The sequence below is a fragment of the Ursus arctos genome, unplaced genomic scaffold, assembly GCF_023065955.2.
Source record: "Ursus arctos isolate Adak ecotype North America unplaced genomic scaffold, UrsArc2.0 scaffold_22, whole genome shotgun sequence".
Lineage (NCBI taxonomy): Eukaryota > Metazoa > Chordata > Mammalia > Carnivora > Ursidae > Ursus > Ursus arctos.
Genome location: NW_026622897.1, coordinates 61,690,752 through 61,709,813, shown reverse-complemented (window position 1 = coordinate 61,709,813; position 19,062 = coordinate 61,690,752). Strand labels below are relative to the sequence as shown.

The 19,062-nt window shown below is 39.4% G+C and overlaps 1 protein-coding gene across 5 annotated transcripts in view; it reads left to right on the top strand.

Moving 5' to 3' along the window:
- The window catches only part of DENND5A (DENN domain containing 5A), a 102,283-nt gene that overhangs the window by 64,057 nt on the left and 19,164 nt on the right, over window positions 1–19,062 (top strand). For all 5 annotated transcript variants that reach the window (XM_044379485.2, XM_057316850.1, XM_026486081.3 and 2 more), the window contains 4 exons: window positions 4,697–4,847; window positions 5,533–5,626; window positions 8,299–8,430; window positions 16,787–16,939. In XM_044379485.2, coding sequence (XP_044235420.1) covers window positions 4,697–4,847; window positions 5,533–5,626; window positions 8,299–8,430; window positions 16,787–16,939 — 530 coding nt within the window. The remainder of the gene's footprint in view (window positions 1–4,696; window positions 4,848–5,532; window positions 5,627–8,298; window positions 8,431–16,786; window positions 16,940–19,062) is intronic.

Genomic DNA, 19,062 nt, shown 5'->3' with positions numbered 1-19,062 from the left:
TTAGACACTGAATAAGTTCTGTTGAATGAAGGTACGGGCGGGAGGAAGTGAGGGAGGCCCAAAGAGAGAAGGTGACTTGACCTAGGCTAACATCAAGGCCCAAAGGCTGAGATGTTTTTATACGACTCTAGGAAATACCAGGAGAGTTACCAGCTTTTTTTGTTTTTACTCTTTAAAACAAAAAAAAATTTTTTTTTTTTAATTGGCTGGCTTGGGTCATGATTCACACCAACCTAAAGGTGCTACAAACATGAGGACTTGAGGTGTGGTGAGAAACAAAGTGCACATGAATGCATTCCTCCTCCCAACCTGCAGGCAGGCCCTCACAGATCATGCCAGGGTATGAACCCTTCAGGGCTCACCGTGGTCACAGGAGGGGACCTACCTTATTCTTTAAAATTTTTGAAGTTTAGGGGTGCCTGGGTGGCTCGGTTAGTTGAGTGTTTGACTTCGGCTCAGGTCATGATCTCAGGATCCTGGGATTGAGCCCCGAGCTGGGTTCCCTGCTCGTTGGGCAGTCTGCTTGTCCTCTCTCTCCCTCTGCCCTTCCCCCAACTCATGCTCTCTCTCTGTCTTTCTCTCAAATAAATAAATAAAATCTTAAGAAAATATTTTTCTGGGGACACCTGGGTGGCTCAGTCGGTTAAGTGTCTACCTTCTGCTCAGGTCATGATCCTGGGATCCTGGGGTCCTGGGGTCCTGGGGTCCTGGGGTCCTGGGATCGGGTCCCGTATCGGGCTCCCTCCTCAGCGGGGAGCCTGCTTCTCCCTCTGCCTGCCGCTCTCCCGGCTTGTGCACTGTCTCTCTCTCTCACAGATAAATAAATAAAATCTTTAAAATTTTTTTTTCTGAAGTATAATTGACATATAAGAAAACTGCACATACTTAAAGTTTTGGTATATGTATGCATTTACATCAAGAGTAAGCAAATACATCCATCACCCTCAAAAGTTTTCTCATGGCCTTTTATAATATCTCCAACCTGTCCCCTCCCCATTCTGTCCCCAAATCCTGAGGCAACCAGTGCTATGATTTCTGTTACTATAGAGTTTTCATTTTCTAGAATTTTATATAAATGGAATCATACAGTATGGTTTTTTTTTGTCGTTGTTGTTTTTAGTCTGGCTTCTTCTACTCCGCATAATTATTTTGAAGTTCATTCATATTCCCTTTATTGCTGAGTAGTATTCCATTGTATGGATATTACTGCAGTTTGTTTATTTATCCGTTGTGGGCATTTGGGCTATGAACATTTGTTTACGTTTTCCTTTCCCCTGCATAAATGCCTAGGAGTGGCATGACTGGATCATGTGATATTTGTATGTTGACTTTTTAAAGAGACTGACAGTTGTCTTTCAGAGTGGTTGATTGTACATTTTATATTCCCACTAGCAGTGTATGAAAGTTACAGTTACTCTGCATTGTTGCCAACATTGCGTGTGGTCAGTCTTTTCACCTTTAGCCATTCTAATAGGTTTGTAGTGAGATATCATTGTGGTTTTGATTTGGGTGTTCCTGATGACTAACAATGTTAAACATTTTTCCGTCTGCTTATTTGCTATTCATTCATTTCATATTTTCTGGTGAACTGTCTCCCCCCACCACCTTTTTGGGGTTGTTTGTTTTCTTTTTGTTGAGTTTGGAAAGTTGTTTATATATTCTGGATACAAGTCCTTTATCGGATATATGATTTGCATATATTTCTCCTACTCTGTGGCTTGTCTTTTTGTTCTGTTTTTTTTTTAAGAACAGCATTTTAAATTTTGATGAGGCCTGATTTATCAGTTTAAAAAAAATGGATCAAATCTTTAAAAAAAAAATGGGGCACCTGGCTGGCTCAGTGGTAGGGCATGAGATTCGTGATCTCAGGGTTGTGAGTTTGAGCCACATGTTGGGTGTAGAGATTACTTAAAAATAAAATCCTTAGGGAAAAATTGGATTATATTTTGGTATTATATGTAAGAAATGTTTGCTTAACCAAGATCACAGATTTTTTTTCCTCTGTGTTTCTTTCTAGAAGTGTTATATTTTCAGGCTTTATATTTGGGTCTATGATCCATTTCAAGTTAATTTTTATAGGTAGCGTAAGCTAAGGATCCAAGTTCATTTTTTCCATGTGGATATCCACTTGTTCCAGCATCATATGTTGGAAAGAATATCCTTTTTTTTTTTTTTCTAATTATGTTCAATTAGCCAGCAAGGACTGTCCTTTCTCCAGTGAATTGCCTTCTGACCTTTGTCAAAATATCCATGATTTATATATATGTGGGTCTATTTCTGGATTCTCTGTTCTGTTTCATTAATCTTTTAGTCTGCATTTACATCAGTACCACACTGTCTGGATTACTGTAGCTTTATGTGAAATCTTGAAGTCAAGTAATGTTAGTGGTCCGACTTTATTATTCTTTTTCAAAGTTGCTTTCACTATTCTGGGTTCTTTGTATTTCATATATATATATATATATATATATATATAGGATCAGCTTACCAATTTTCACAAATAACCCTGTGAGATTTTGATTGAAATTGCCTTGAATCTGTAGATCAATTTAGGGAGATTTGACACCTTAATGTTATTGAGTTTTCTGATCCGTGGAACATGACCTCTCTTTCCACTCATTAAGGTCTTCCTTAGTTTCTCTCAGCAGGGTTATGTAGTTTTCACTGTGCAAGTTTTGCATATCTTTTGCCAGATTAATCTTTTAGGTATTTCATATTTTTTGGTGTTATTATAAATGGTATTTTAAAATTTTAATTTCTGATTGTTCATTGCTAATATATAGAAATACGAGTTCTGTATATTGATATGTGCCCTGCAACCATACTATACTTATTTCTAGTAGTTTTTTCTATGTTCTAGCAGATTTTCTGTATAGATAATCATATTACCTGCAAATAATGATAGTTTTATTTTTTCCTTTTCAATTCAGAAGCCTTTTATTTTTTTATCTAGCCATATTGCACTGGCTAGAACCTTTCTACAGTGTCAAATAGATGTGGTGATAGTGGACATTGTTGTCTTATTCCTGATTTTAGGGGAAACCATTCACCATTAAGTACGATGTTAGCTGTAGGTTTTTCAATGGATATCTTTTTTTTTTTTTTTAAGATTTATGTACTTATTTGGAGAGAGAAAGAGTAAGCAAGCATGTGGGAGGGGGAGGGGCAGAGGGAGAAGGAGAGAGACAGTCTTGAGCAGACTCCCCACTGAGCACGGAGCCTGACATGGGTCTCAATCTCGACATGGGGCTCAGTCTTGCTACCCTGAGATCATGACCTGAACCAAAGTCAAGAGTTGGATGCTCAACCAGCTGAGCCACCCAGGTGCCCTCAGTGGATATCTTTTATTAGGTGGGTATTTGTTTCTGTTATTAGTTGGCTACGAGTTTTTATCAGAAGTGGATGTTGTGTTTTGTCAGATGCTTTTTCTGTATCTGTTGAGGTAATTATATGGTTATTAGATTTAGTTTTTTAATTTGGTGAGTGACATTCATTGATTTTTGAATGTGTAAATCAACTTGCGTTCCTGAAATAAACTGTATTTGGTCATGATATATTATCGTTTTTGTGTATTATTGGATTAGATTTACTAAAATTTTGTTTAGAATTTTTGCATCTATGTTCATGAGGGATATTGGTTCATAGGTTTTTTTGGTAGTATTTTGGTCTGATTTGGTATCGCGATAATGCTGGCTTCAAAGAATAAATTGTTAAGTATTCTTTCCTCTTCAGTTTCCTGAAAGAGCTGGTGTAATTGATACTATTTCTTCTTTGGATGTTTGGCAGAATTCATCAGCGAAGCCATCTGGCCTGGAGTTTTTTGTGGGAAGGTTTTATATTATAGATTCAGGCGTCCCTCCCTGGCTGGCTCAGTCAGTAGACCAAGTGACTCTTAATCTCAAGGTTATGAGTTCGAGCCCCACATTGGGTGTGGAGCCTACTACAAAAATAAAATAAAAAATAAACTACAGATTCAATTTTTATAATAGATATAGGGCTATTCATATCCATTTCTTCTTGAATGAGCTTTCACAGCTTGTGTTTTTCACGGAATTTCTCCATCTAACCTGTTGTTAAATTTGTTCACATTAAATTATTTGAATATTCCTTTTATTAATATCCATAGAATCTGTAGCAGTGTTACCTCATTCCCGATACTGTTAATTTGTGTCTTTTCCTTTTTATCCTGACCAGACATTTTTTTATTAGTTTGACTGATCTTCTGAAAGAAACAGTATTTGGATTTTTAATTTTCTCTGTTTGCTATTTCATTGATTTTGCTCTGGCCTTTATTATTTCCTTTCTTGTATTTGCTCTGGATTTAATTTCCTTGTCTTTTTCTGGCTTCTTAAGGTGGAAGCTGAGGTCATTAGTTTGAGACCTTTCTTTTCTAAAATAGGCCTTTAGTGCTGTAAATCTCCTTTCGAGTAATATTTTAATGACATATGCTGATATTTTGTGTTTTCATCTTTATTCAGTTTCAGAATACATTATTTCTCTTTTGATTTCTTTTTGACTTATGAGTTTTATATGGAAGTGTGTTATTTAGTATTAAGATGTTGTTATTGATTGTTGTGGTCAGAGGACATATTTTATATGATTCAAATGATCTTAAATGTATTGAGGCTTATTTTATGGCCTAAAATATGGTATATTTTAAAAAAGTATTTGGCTTATTTTTGTTGTTCTCATCCAGAAAAAGCAATTGAACTGCGTCTGGCAAAAATTGACCATACTGCGATTCACCCCCATTTACTTGACATGAAGATTGGACAAGGGAAGTATGAGCCGGGCTTTTTCCCTAAGTTGCAGTCTGATGTACTTTCCACTGGGCCAGCCAGCAACAAGTGAGTCAACCCCAAGGATTTCCTGATCTAGCTCCCTAACCACAGGTGGTAAGGGTTATCCAGTATCTGTTCCTGAGCTGATAGAAGACCCCTGGAATTTTGTAAAGCAAATATGGAAAAGACCCAGACTGTCAGGTTGTTCACTTGTTTGAACAAGAATACAGGTGACAAAGTATAATTATTTCCCGTCTCTCCTCTGCAAATGGGATAGCCCCACATGCCCAGAAGCTGCAGAAAGCCAGGCTGCAGATAGGTTGCAACCATCCCTCAACTAAATCCCATCCCACACCTAGCTAGCATTGTGTCTTCAGTGAGTGGTAGTTGAAATAATTGCAGTCTGAACTGAAAGTAATTACTTTAGCAGGGTTGCTCTTTTTTCGTTACTTTTGGAGATGAGTGTATCAAAGCCTAGACAGAGTTGAATGAGTATAGTTTTGGGTCTGCCTGTGAAGTTTTTGTACATGTTTTAAGAGAGCTATGTCTGTGTTCCTTGGGGAGTTGTTCCTTCCCAGTCACTGGGGTCTAAGCTCCTTTTCCTCCAGGTCTCTGAGCTATCTCTGGTGGCTTTTTGGTGGTTTTCCCATGCCCAGTGTTGTTCTCTAGACGTTCAGGTTCTTTCCTGTCAGTAACTTGACCTTTCTTTCTCACTGAGATGTTCGTAATTTGCCTGCTTGGATTCTGTCAGGTGGACAAAAAGGAATGCCCCTGCCCAGTGGAGGCGGAAAGATCGGCAGAAGCAGCACACAGAACACCTGCGTTTAGATAATGACCAGAGAGAGGTAAGCCTCCTGAAGAGTGACAGTGACACTATGAGTATTTTACACTCTCCTTCTCTTTCCCATTTCCTTGGCCCCTGGTCTAATTCAGATATCCTAGCAATGACCGCTCCCTATAAAGAAGGGTTAACATTAGGATTAGTTCCTGCTACCTGATACTGGGCCTTGGTTATGATAAATCCAGAATGTACGATGTTCTGCAAGGGACAGCTGGCTATTAACGGTGTGGATCCTCTCCCTGAGCCACGCCCTGTTTGGAGTCCCATTAGGAATGATGTCCGTGCTTAAGACAAAAGCCTTTCGGGGCGCCTGGGTGGCACAGCGGTTAAGCGTCTGCCTTCGGCTCAGGGCGTGATCCCGGCGTTCCGGGATCGAGCCCCACGTCAGGCTCCTCCGCTATGAGCCTGCTTCTTCCTCTCCCACTCCCCCTGCTTGTGTTCCCTCTCTCGCTGGCTGTCTCTATCTCTGTCAAATAAATAATAAAATAAATCTTTAAAAAAAAAAAAAAAAAAAAAGACAAAAGCCTTTCACTGTCCTTTCAGTACTCAGTCATGTTTGATACTCTCTGGGGAGTGTGATAGGAATCTCCGAAGATAAGAGTCTGAAATTTAAGAGAGTACTTTTAAAATTTGTGGGACTTTTTGTGTGTGTAGTATGGTAGTAAAGAAGTTAATTGTGTTAGAGTGAGAAGGAAGAAAAGCTGGACTTGGGTTAATACTTTGAATCTCTGAAACTGGGGAGTGGGAGGCTTTTCTTCTATTTTGTATGTATCTTAATTTAAAACAGATAATATTGACTTTTTTTTTGTTAGAGGAACAAAAAAGAGAAATGTTATCATGAGGTGCCTGGGAATTAGGGAACCCTGAATTGACCTCCTGAGTTTACCAGCTGAGTTTCTTAGCTCTACTGTAAGTTGTTTCCAGTGAAGTTTCTAGTCCTTTAACCTCAGGATGGAGACTCTGCCTTACTTAGTTGCAGAGAAGTTGTAAAAATGGAGCTTCATCTTCAGATTCCCATTTCAGGAACTTCTTTTTGAGAAAAGACCCTGCAATTTACATTTTATACATTAATTTTTTTTTTTTAAAGATTTTATTTATTTATTCGACAGAGATAGAGACAGCCAGCGAGAGAGGGAACACAAGCAGGGGGAGTGGGAGAGGAAGAAGCAGGCTCATAGCAGAGGAGCCTGATGTGGGGCTCGATCCCATAACGCCGAGATCACGCCCTGAGCCGAAGGCAGTCACTTAACCGCTGTGCCACCCAGGCGCCCCACATTTTATACATTTAAAACCTGTTAAAGCATATTGTTTTCATATGTGTCTGACACCTCAGTGAATGGGAAAACAAATAACCATTTTGTCTTTGCTGTTTTTTAAAGGAATAAATTAGAATTGCAAGGTATGGTTATGAATTTTTGACTGCTGATTTACAGAATATGATTGTGCTTAGACTTTTTGTGAAGGTGGCATAAGGGATTTGGGGTTTGGTGTTATTTTAGAAGTCTCCCCTGGGTCTTCCACCTCACCTCCTTATTACTTTTTTCAGCAGTGTTTATTGAGCATGTTTTCTTGGTCAAATCACTGTAGTAAGCACTTCGAAATATAAAGATGACAGGAGGTAGGCTTGTCCTCAGGGAATACCAGTTTTTTAAGGGAACAAAGATACTCAAATAACTTTAGAATAGTCTTTTGAAAGGGCCATATGGGAGGCAGGCCAGTGTGTGAGCTCTGATTATCAGAGCTTGATTCTGCCTGGGTAGTATTCAAACAAGACTGAGGGAGCCGTCATCTCTTCAAGTTTTAGAGGATGAAGGGATTGTGAGAGACAAAGAAGAGCATTCGAGTAGAGGAAATGGGGGATCAAACGCTTGGTAGTTGTTGTGTAATGGAGGCTGTGGACAGAATACTTTGGAGTAAAGAGGTTCAGGAGGTAGGTAACAAACTAGGAGGCAGATAGCAGTAGTCCAGGTGAAGGAATTGAAGCCCAACGTTGGGGGTTGGTAGGAGGGGCAGACTGAGGACCAGAAGGTAGAATGGACAGAATTGTACGACTGGAATAAAGTCTAGGGTAAAAATATTGGTTGCAAACTTTTGATACTGAGAGGAAGGCAGTGTGCAGTTCACTGAATTGATGTGAGCTCTGTGTTAAAACAAATAGCATATGGAGAATCACCAGCACATTGTAGAGAAACAGAAAATGTGGTTGTTGTTTTTAATGTGCACTCTTATTTTCCAGGCCCTAATTTCACAAGGCTATACTCATGATAGTAAAGGTAGATATTTTTGATACGGGCTGAAGAGTTAAACTCCTCGCAGCGGGGTGGAGAAAATGAGTTTCTCATTAGTACTCTGAAATTTGGGTGGGTTTGTACACTGAGCTGCACATGCTGCAGCCTTGTGTTAGCTATGTGTTCTTTACCTCTTCTATTATTCAAGCAAAGGTAATTACAGTACACGTGGAATGTCTTACATCAGAGAAAACTCATCATATTGTCTTAGTTTTTCTTTTTGCTGTAGGAGTTGCATTTTAAGCTTTCCACCCCCAAATGTAAGCATAAGAGACAGTGAGAAAGTGTGGGGTGATAGTAGTGCCCTCTTCAGGCTCTCATTAGTACTGGTTACCTGTGGTTTGTGTGCGTGGATCCAAAGAGCCTTTGATTTTTCTGTTTGCTGTAGAAGTACATCCAGGAAGCCAGGAATATGGGCAGTACCATCCGCCAACCCAAACTGTCCAACCTCTCCCCATCAGTGATTGCTCAAACCAACTGGAAGTTTGTAGAGGGCCTGCTGAAGGAATGCCGCAACAAGGTGAGCCATGGTTGCTCGTGTATGTGTGCTCTTTTCCTTGGTGGCCAAGGGGAGACCACATCTGGGCTCTGACCACTCTTTCTTGGTTTTGAAAATATTGTTAATATAATGAAATAGTACTGATTTTAAGATCCTGTTAACATGGAATTAGGTGTATTTGTTTTAAGTAAATACACCTTTCCCGGAGAGCAAGCACACTTCGCTTGGTCTTAACATGTATTTTTTAAAACTGAGAGATGGATGTAGTTTTCAATTTTAGACATCTTACATTGCTTACATGAAATCCTTGTAGTTGAATTGTCTTCAACAGATTAGTCTTACACACATGAAAATGTTTTTGCCTGTTTTAATTTGACAGCAGTAATATCATTATTTAGACACAGGAATTTACTGGGTGCCAACTGTGTGCCAGGCCAAAGTGTGTTGTTCCGTTTAAGCTTATTTTGGGGATGTTTTTCTCAATTCTACAGACAGTAATATTTTTAAGCTTTATTGAGGTATACTTGATATACAAAAAATTGCACACATAGTTTTCTTTTTTAAGTAGACTCCACGCCCACTTATGACCCTGAGATCAAGACCTGAGCTGAGATCAGGTCGGGTTGCTTAACCGACGGAGCCACCCAGGTGCCCCTACACACATATTTTAATGTACACATTTTGACAAGTTGGACATATGCATACACCCATGATACCATCACCATAGTCAAGATGCTAAACATATCTGTCACTTCCAAAAACTTCCTTATGTTGTTTTGTGGGTTTTGTTTGTTTCTGTGATAAGTACACTTAACATGAGATCTATTCTCTTAACATATTTTAAAGTACACAATAATCTATTGTTAATAATAGATGCTATGTTTAAAAATAGACACTTAGGTCAGTGGAACAGAGTAGGGTCCAGAAATAAACCCATGATTATTTGGTCAATTAATCTTTGACAAAGGAGGCAGGAATATGCAATGGGAAAAAGACCTTTTCTTTAACAAATGGTTTTGGGAAAACTGGACAGCTACATGCAAAAGAATGAAACTAGACCACTTTCTTACACCATACACAAAAATAAACTCAAAATGAATTAAGGATCTAAATGTGAAACCTGAAACCATAAAAAACCTAGAAGAGAGCACAGGCAGTAATGTCTCTGACACCAGCCATAGCAACATTTTTCTAGATATGTCTCTTGAGGTAAGGTAAACAAAAGCAAAAAACTGTTGGGACCACATCAAAATAAAAAGCTTCTGCACAGCAAAGGAAATAATAAACAAAACTAGAGGCAACCTACCGAATGAGAGAAGATATTTTCAAATGACATATCTGATAAAGGGTTAGTATCCAAAATATATAAAGAACTTATACAACTCAATACCTGTAAAACAAATAATCTAATTAAAAATGGGCAGAAGACATGAACAGACATTTCTCCAGAGACGACATAGAGCTGGCCAACAGACACATGAAAAGATAGTCATCATCAGTGAAATGCAAATCAAAACCACAACGAGATATCACCTCACACCTGTCAGAATGGCTAAAATCAAAAACACAAGAAACAACAAGTGTTAACAAGGATGGTAGAGGGGCTCCTGGGTGGCTCAGTCGTTAAGCGTCTGCCTTCGGCTCAGGGCGTGATCCCGGTGTTCGTTCTGGGATCAAGCCCCACATCAGGCTCCTCCGCTGGGCGCCTGCTTCTTCCTCTCCCATTCCCCCTGCTTGTGTTCCCTCTCTCGCTGGCTGTCTCTCTCTGTCAAATAAATAAATAAAATCTTTAAAAAAAAAAAAAAAACAAGGATGTTAGAGAAAAAGGACCCCTTGTGCACTGTTGGTGAGAATGCAAACTGGTGCAGCCATGGTGGAAATTAGTATGCGTGTTCCTCAAAAAATTCAAAATAGAACAACCCTGTATCCCAGCAGTTGTACTACTGGATATTTACTCAGAGAATACAAAAACACTAATTCAAAAAGACACATACACCCATATGTTTATAATAGCATTATTTACAATAGCCAAATTGTGGAAGCAGCCCAAGTGTCCATTGATTGATGAATGGATAAAGAAGTGGTGTATATGTATAGGAATATTAGTCAGAAAAAAGAATGGAATCTTGCTGTTTGCAACATGAATGCATCTAGAGGGTATAATGCTAAATAAAATAAGTCAGTCAGCAAAAAACAAATATGACGATTTCACTCATATGTTGAACATAAGAAAGAAATGAACAAAGCAAAGAGACAAACCAAAAAACAGACTCTTAACTGTAGAGAACAAACTGATGGTTATGAGAGGGGCAGTGGGTGGGGGATGGGTGAAATAGGTGAGGGGGATTAAGGAGTGCACTTATCTTGATGAGCACTGAGTAATATTATGGAACTGTTGAATCACTATATTATACACCTGAGACTAATATAACACTACATGTTAATTATACTGGAATTAAAATAAAAAATTAAATATAAAAAGAAATAAAGTGGGGGCGCCTGGGTAGTGCAGTCGTTAAGCATCTGCCTTCGGCTCAGGGCGTGATCCTGGCGTTCTGGGATCGAGCCCCACATCAGGCTCCTCCGCTGGGAGCCTGCTTCTTCCTCTCCCACTCCCCCTGCTTGTGTTCCTTCTCTCACTGGCTGTCTCTCTGTCAAATAAATAAATAAAATCTTTAAAAAAAAAAAAATAAAGTGATGGGGCACTCATCAGGTGGCTCAGTCGGGTAAATGTCTGCCCTCGGCTCAGGTCATGATCCCAGGGTTCTGGGATTGAGTCCCACGTGAGGCTCCTTGTTCACTGGGGAGCCTGCTTCTCCCTCTGCCTGCTGCTCTCCCTGCTTATGTGCACGCTCTCTCTCTCTCTCTCTCTCTCTCTGTCTGACAGGTAAATAAATAAAAACTTAAAAAAAAATAAGCAAGACCAATTCAGCATGGTTACTGCACTGGTTTAGGCAGAATAGGCAAAGAGCTGGCTTTAACTAACATCATGGTTTTGTGATGAGTACTGAGTAATATATAGAATTGTTGAATCACTGTATTGTACACCTAATACTAATATAACTATATGTTAACTATATTAGAATTAAAATAAAAATAGGTGCTATGTTGATCAGCAGACCTCTAAACCTATTCACCTTACATACTGAAACTTCATACCTACAGAGCAACAGGTCCCTATTTCCCGCTTTCCCCTCTCCTGGCAACCATTGTTCTGTTTGCTTCTGTGAGTTTAACTCTTTTAGGTATCTCATATAGTGGAATCGTGGGGTATTTGCCCTTTTGTGACTAGCTTATTTTACGTAGCATAATGTCCTCTTGGTTCATCCGTGTTGCTGCAAATGGCAGGATTTCTTTCTTTTTAAAGGCTGAATAATATTCTTTTGTATAGTAATATTCTGTTGTATATCTGTACCACAGTTAGTTTATTCGTGTATCTGTTGATGAACGCTTGAATTGTTTCCGTGTCTTGGCTACCGTGAATAATGGGGCAGTGATCACGAGGTGCAGATAGCTCTTTGAGATTCTGATTTCAGTTCTTTTGGAGATATACTCAGAAGTAGGACTGTTGGATCAAAACAGAGCCACTCTTTTTTTTTTTTTTTAAAGATTTACTTATTTACCAGAGAGAGAGAGAGAGAGGGAGAGTGTGTGTGTGTGAGAAGGGGGAAGGGCAAAGGAGAAGCAGACTCCCCACTGAATGGGGAGCCCTACGTGGGGCTTGGATCATGACCTGAGCTGAAATCAAGAGCTGGGTGCTTAACTGACTGAGCCACCCAGGTGTTTCCAAAATATAGCCGTTCTTAATTTTTAATGTTTTAGTTATGAGTGTAATTTCTTTTCTTTTTTTCTCTCTTTCTTTCCTTCTTTTCTTTTTCTTAGTGGGCAGCAAAGCAAAGTTTATTGAGTGATAGTAAAGCAAAGCTTATTGAGAGTACAAAGCTCCCGAAGAGGGAGGGGACCCAAGAGGGTTGCCTATGAATGTAATTTCTAATAAAATACAGCCTTTCAACCAAATCGGTATACCATGCTTTTTAGGACAATTCACATAACTTGGTCTCTACTACATCCTGTTTATTCATCAGTGGGAAAAAAAAAAAAAGATTTTCCTGCATTTGCAGCTTGTAAGTGGTGGTCATTTATAGGATGAAATCAAATATATATTTCCCTTACAGAAGAAATCATTACAGGTACAAATTGGGTGGATATATCAGTACTGGTATTTTGAATTCAGGGGTTTTAAAAGCAGCTTCTATCAGCTCACTCTGAGTCATTGATATTTTTATTTTCCACATAATATTGTCTTTTCTGCTATCAAGAACATTGGTGATGCTGCCTTGCTTGAAAGAAGCCTTCTCTTTTGTCTCTCAGACTTGTTTACCAAGCTGCTGACATTCATTCTCAAGTTTTGAGATGCATGTCCAGGCAGTGACAACTTCCTTATGTTCACTGTCTGGTCAACAATGATTATGAAATACATCCCAATTTAAGAGATGTTAATATGTAAAATAATGTGCATATTAGAATTGAAGAAATAACAGTAATCAGTCTAGCACTGCCAGATGTTGCTTGGCTTGTGGAGCAACAGGAACTCTTGTACGGCTGGACGTGGAGATTAGTGTGGCTGCTTTGGAGAACAGCATACATTATCTAGTATTCTTCTCCTGGATATATTCCCTAAAGAAACCTTTGCAGTGTGATCCAGGAGGTCTGTACAAGTAGCTTATAGCAGCATTGTTTTGTTGTTGTTGTTTTGTTTTGTTTTTTGTTTTTTTTTTTAAGATTTTTTAAGTTTATCAATTGCCAGAAAGAGAGCACAAGCAGGGGGAATGGCAGGCAGAGGGAGAGGGACAAGCAGGCTCCCCGCTGATCAGGGAACCCAATGCAGGGCTTGATCCCAGGACCCTGGGATCATGACCTGAGCCGAAGGCAGGTGCTTAACCAACCCAGGCGCCCTTATAGCAGCATTCTTGTAGTATCCCCAAACAGGAAGCAACCCAAATGTCAATCAGTAGGAGAATCAATAAATAAATTGTAGTATATTCATATGATGGAATGGCATATACTGATGGACGTGGATAACAGTTATACCCATCAGTGTGTGTGAATTTCACAAACATAAAGTTAAATGATAAAGCAAATCACAAAAGAAAACATGTAGGCAACACTAAACTACCTTGTTTAGCAACACAAATATAGGTGACAAGTATTTCCTTGCTTTTCTGTAGTTCTATTGTGTAGGTCAGGATACTGGTCATTTCCAGAGTGGAAAGGTGATTAGAGAGGACACATGGGCAATGTTTTATTTCTTAACTTGGGTGATGGTTATAATAGTGTGTGTGTATATCTCACACACACATGCACATAATACATGATTATGAGATCTATTTTTATAATAAAAGCTTTAAAAATAACAACACTGGAAAAAATATGCCACGGTATTAAGAATTGTTGCTTCTTAAAGGCAGAATTTGGGGTGATTTTTTTTCTTGCTCTTTAGATTTTTATATGTCACAGATTCATAACAGAATTAAATATTAGTTAAGTACTTGAGCTCAGTATTCGGGCAGAGTTAGATTCAGAGGCCAGATCTGCTACTTTTTTCTGTGTGGTTTTGGCAAGTTCCTTAAGTTCTCTGACCTCAATTTCCTTATTAATAAGTTGGGAACAATAATGATACTTCTCTCATAGAGTTGCAGTGTCTAATATAGTGCCTGGCACATAGTTGAAATTATCATTACACAGTGTGTGTTTTTTTATTTTTGTTCTATAACAAGCATTTGAAAATTTTTACTTGAAAGTAAATTATTCTGGAAACTATAGAACACTTACGAAAGAAATTGAAGACACAAAGAAATGGAAAAACATTCCATACTCATGGATTGGAAGAACAAATATTGTTAAAATGTCTATACTTCCCAAAGCAGTCCACACACTCAATACGATTGCAATCAAAATAACGCCACCATTTTTCACAGACTCAGAACAAACAGTCCTAAAATTTGTATGGAGCCAGAAAAGAACACGAATAGCTAAAGTAATGTTGAAAAAGAAGAGCAAAGCGGGAGGCATAACAATTCCACATTTCAAGCTGTACTGCAAAGCTGTAATCATCCAGACAGCATGGTACTGCGCAACAACAGACACATGGATCAGTGGAACAGAATAGAGAACCCAGAAATGGACCCTCAACTCTTTGGTCAACTCATCTTCGACAAAGCAGGAAACAATATCCAGTGGAAAAAAGACAGACTCTTCAACAAATGGTGTTGGGAAAATTGGACAGCCACAGGCAGAAGAATGAAACGGGACTGCTTTCTTACACCATACGCAAAAATAAATTCAAAATGGATGAAAGACCTAAATGTGAGACGGTAATGCCTCAAAATCCTAGAGGAGAACACAGGCAGCAACCACTTTGCCCTCGGACGCAGCAACTTCTTACTTGACACGTCTCCAGAGGCAAGGAAACAGAAGCAAAAATGAATTATCCTGGGACTTCATCAAGATAAAAAGCTTCTGCAGAGCAAAGGAAACAACCAACAAAACTTAAAGGCAACCCACGGAATGGGAGAAGATATTTGCAAATGACATCAGATAAAGGGCTACTATTCAAAATCTATAAAGAACTTCTCAAACTCAACACTCAAAAACCAAATAATCCAGTTGTTAAATGGGCAGAAGACATGAACAGACATTTCTCCAAAGAAGACCTATTAAAGGCTAACAGACACATGAAAAAATGCTCAACATCACTCAGCATCAGGGAAATCAAAACCACAATGAGATACCACCTCCCACTGGTCAGAGTGGCTAAAAGTAACAACTCAGGAAACAACAGGTGTTGGTGAGGATGCAGAGAAAGGGAAACCCTCTTACACTGTTGCTGGGAATGCAAACTGGTGCAGCCGCTCTGGAAAACGGTATGGAGGTTCCTCAAAAAGTTAAAAATAGAACTACCGTGTGACTCAGCAATAGCGCTACTGGATATTTATCCAAAGAATACAAAAATGCTCATTCGAAGAGGCACATGCACCCCAAGTGCTGATTTGAAGGGGCACACGCACCCCAAATTATGGAAAGAGCCCAGATGTCTATCAACTGATGAATGGTTAGAGAAGATGTGGTGTAGGGACGCCTGGGTGGCTCAGTTGGTTAAGTGTCTGCCTTCGGCTCAGGTCATGATCCCGGGTCCTGGGACCAAGTCCCTCATTGGGCTCCTTCCTCAGTGGGGAGCCTGCTTCTCCCTCTGCCTGCCGCTCCCCTTACTTGTGCTGTCTCTCTGACAAATAAATAAAATATTTTTAAAAAAGATATGGTATATATATATATATGTACAATAGAATATTACTCAGCCTTTTGCAACAACATGGATGGAACTAGAGTATATTATGCTAAGTGAAATCAGTCAGAGAAAGATAAATATATGATTTCACTCATATGTGGAATTTAAGAACAAAACAGATGAACATAGGGGAAGGGAAGGAAAAGTAAAATAAAGACAGAGGCGGAGGCAAACCTTAAGAGACTCTTAACTATAGGGAACAAACTGAAGGTTGCTGGAGGGGAGGTAGGTGGGAGGATGGGGTAATTGGGAGATTGGTGTTAAGGAGGGCACTTGAGGTAATGAGCACTGGGTGTTATATGCAACTGATAAATCACTAAATTCTGCCCCTGAAACTAATACTACACTATGTGGGAACTAACCTGAATTTAAATAAAATATCGAAAGAAAAAACAAAAGTGAATTATTTGTGCATAATTTTTTTTTAAGATTTTATTTATTTATTTGACAGAGATAGAGACAGCCAGCGAGAGAGGGAACACAAGCAGGGGGAGTGGGAGAGGAAGAAGCAGGCTCCCAGCGGAGGAGCCTGATGAGGGGCTCAATCCCAGGACCCTGGGATCACACCCTGAGCCGAAGGCAGACGCTTAACCGCTGTGCCACCCAGGCGCCCCTGTGCATGATTTTTGATCCCCTTGACAAGTACTTTAGATGTATTTCTAGCCTAGCTTGCAGGTTTGTTTGGTAAGATCAGTTAAACAGTGAGAAAGGGAGAATGTCAGAAGTGACCGTGACCAAAGGGTTTTCTTCAACTCTTTTCATCTCATAAATGCAAAAAAATTAATCCAGTGATGGCATCACTTGCCCAGGGTCATACCGTGATTGCTCTGTTCTTATCTTTGTAACTGAACTTTTAAAGAATGCACTCCACCAGAGCCTGACCTATATGATGGGGAATAAATATACTTTATGTCTCTTTGTCTTACTCATCTGTCTTACTCGGATGTGCTGTGCAGGTCACCACAGGCCCCTCCAGTTGCATGTGATCCTGCTCACTGTGGTTATCTAATCCTGCTGACTGATTCCTTGTAGACCAAGAGGATGCTGGTGGAGAAGATGGGCCGCGAGGCGGTGGAGCTAGGGCATGGAGAGGTGAACATCACAGGGGTGGAGGAGAACACCTTGATTGCCAGCCTTTGCGACCTCCTAGAGAGGATCTGGAGTCATGGGCTACAAGTAAAGCAGGTAAGGAATGTCTAGACTCCTTGCTGAGCAAACTGTCTTTCCCTTTTCACTTACTAGCTTTCCCACACTCTTCAGCTGGCTGCCTTTGAAAAATGGTGCATGCCACGTGTGACGTGAGACTTGAAATAGCTAAGCAAACAAATAAGTAATAAATGTGATCCAAATTCTTTTCTTTAAATATATGCTAAATGAATCTCTGTGTGTTTGTTAGACATTTTTAGAGTAGCATCTTCCTTATTGTAAGTAGAGCAAACAGCCAAACTGATAGATCCTTTTTGGCAGCTGGCCCTGGTCCGGAGATGGGACACAAAAGAAAGAGAGAACTTGGAGCTCATAAGTATCAAATGTACTCTAAGGGTTCTTCACTAATTGTACATTCCCAGTGGGAAAAGGTCTGTCATTAACATTTCTTTTATATACAGTTAGCTTAACTGTCTAAAGATTTGAGAAAGGACTGTGGGAAATTGAGTAAGTTTGATTTTTATTGCTTAGTACCAGAGAATTTCCTTATTTCAAAATACTCTATTTTGACTAGCTAGTCACGATGGACAACTTTTACTTTTACGCATTTTTAAATTTGAAAGGAACTTGAAATCTTTTCAAAAGCAGTTTTGGGGCACCTGGTGGCACAGTCGGTTAAGCACCCAACTCGTGATTTCAGCTCAGGTCATGATTTCATGGGTCGTGCCCCATGAGATCTCATAGAGATGGAGCCCTGCAATGGGCTCTGTGCTCAGCAGGGAATCTGCTTGAGATTCTCTCCCTCTGCCCCTCTCTCCACTCGTGTTCTCTCTCCAAAGTAAATAAATCTTTTTTTTTTTTTAAAAAGCAGTTTTAATATGACTAAATTAGAAAACACATGTAAGTATCCAGCAAGTATTTATTGAGGGCTGACCGTGTGCCAGGCATTGTTGTTGAAGGCACTTGAGATACTTAGTGAACAAAACAGACCAGGATCTCTGCCCTTCTGGAGTGCCATTGTCACGGGTATAGAGACAGTCTACCGTATCTGTCCTTCGAAACATTTGTTTGTGCATGGTGTACCCGTATACCGTGGATATTTAAAAATCCAACCACAGTGAGATACTTTTTCTCATCCACTAGGGTAACTAAAATTAAAAAGACAGACAATAACAAGTTTAGTAAGGATCTAGAGAAATTAGAACCTTCGCACATTGCTGATGGGAATGTAAGATGGTGTAGCCACTTTGGAGCATAGTCTGGCAGTTCTTCAGAATGTTAAACATAGTGTTACATGACGCAGCGACTCCACTTGTAGCCGTGTACTCAAGTTAAATGGAGACCTATGTCTGTATAAAAACATTTACACAAATGTTCATAGCAGCATTATCTCTAATAGGCCAGAAATAGAACAACCCAAATGTCCATCAGTTGATGAATAGATACAGTAAATGTGGTGTATCTGTACAATGGAATTTAGTTCAGCAGTAAAAGGAATGAGGGATGATACATGTTTCAACACAGTAAGTGAAAGAAGCCAGTCACAAAAGACCGCATATTGTGTGATCTCATTTATATAAAATGTCCAGAGTAGGCAAATCCATAGACAGAAGGCAGATTAGGAGATGTCAGAAATGGGAGGGAAGGAGGAATAGGGTGTGACTGATAATGGGTATGGGGTTTCCTTTTGGGTGATGACAATGCCCTAAAATTAGATAGTGGTGATGGTGGTACAACTCTGTGAACGTACTAAAAACCAGATTTTTTTTGTAACAGAAAATCGTATACTTTGTAAGTGTGAATTTTATGGTAATGTGAATTATATCTCAGTAAAACTTTTTAAAAATCTAGATGGGATCATATGTACATAATGTTTTATAACTTGGTTATAATATTTTTTCCATGTCCTTAACTATTTAGGTGATACCATGGTATTTAAGTGCTCAGGCTATGAATCAGACCTGGGTTTGGTTCCTACTTAATAACTTTATAAAACTGATCAAGATACCTAGTTTTGCTAAGCTTCTTTCATCCTATATATGGTGGACTTTTTGAAGTACCCACCTCCATAGGATTCCTGTGAGGGTTTGCTAATAGAGTTTAGGTGAAGCACTAAAGTCACAGCCTGGAATTTGGGAGGTGCTCTGTAAATGTTTGTGGTT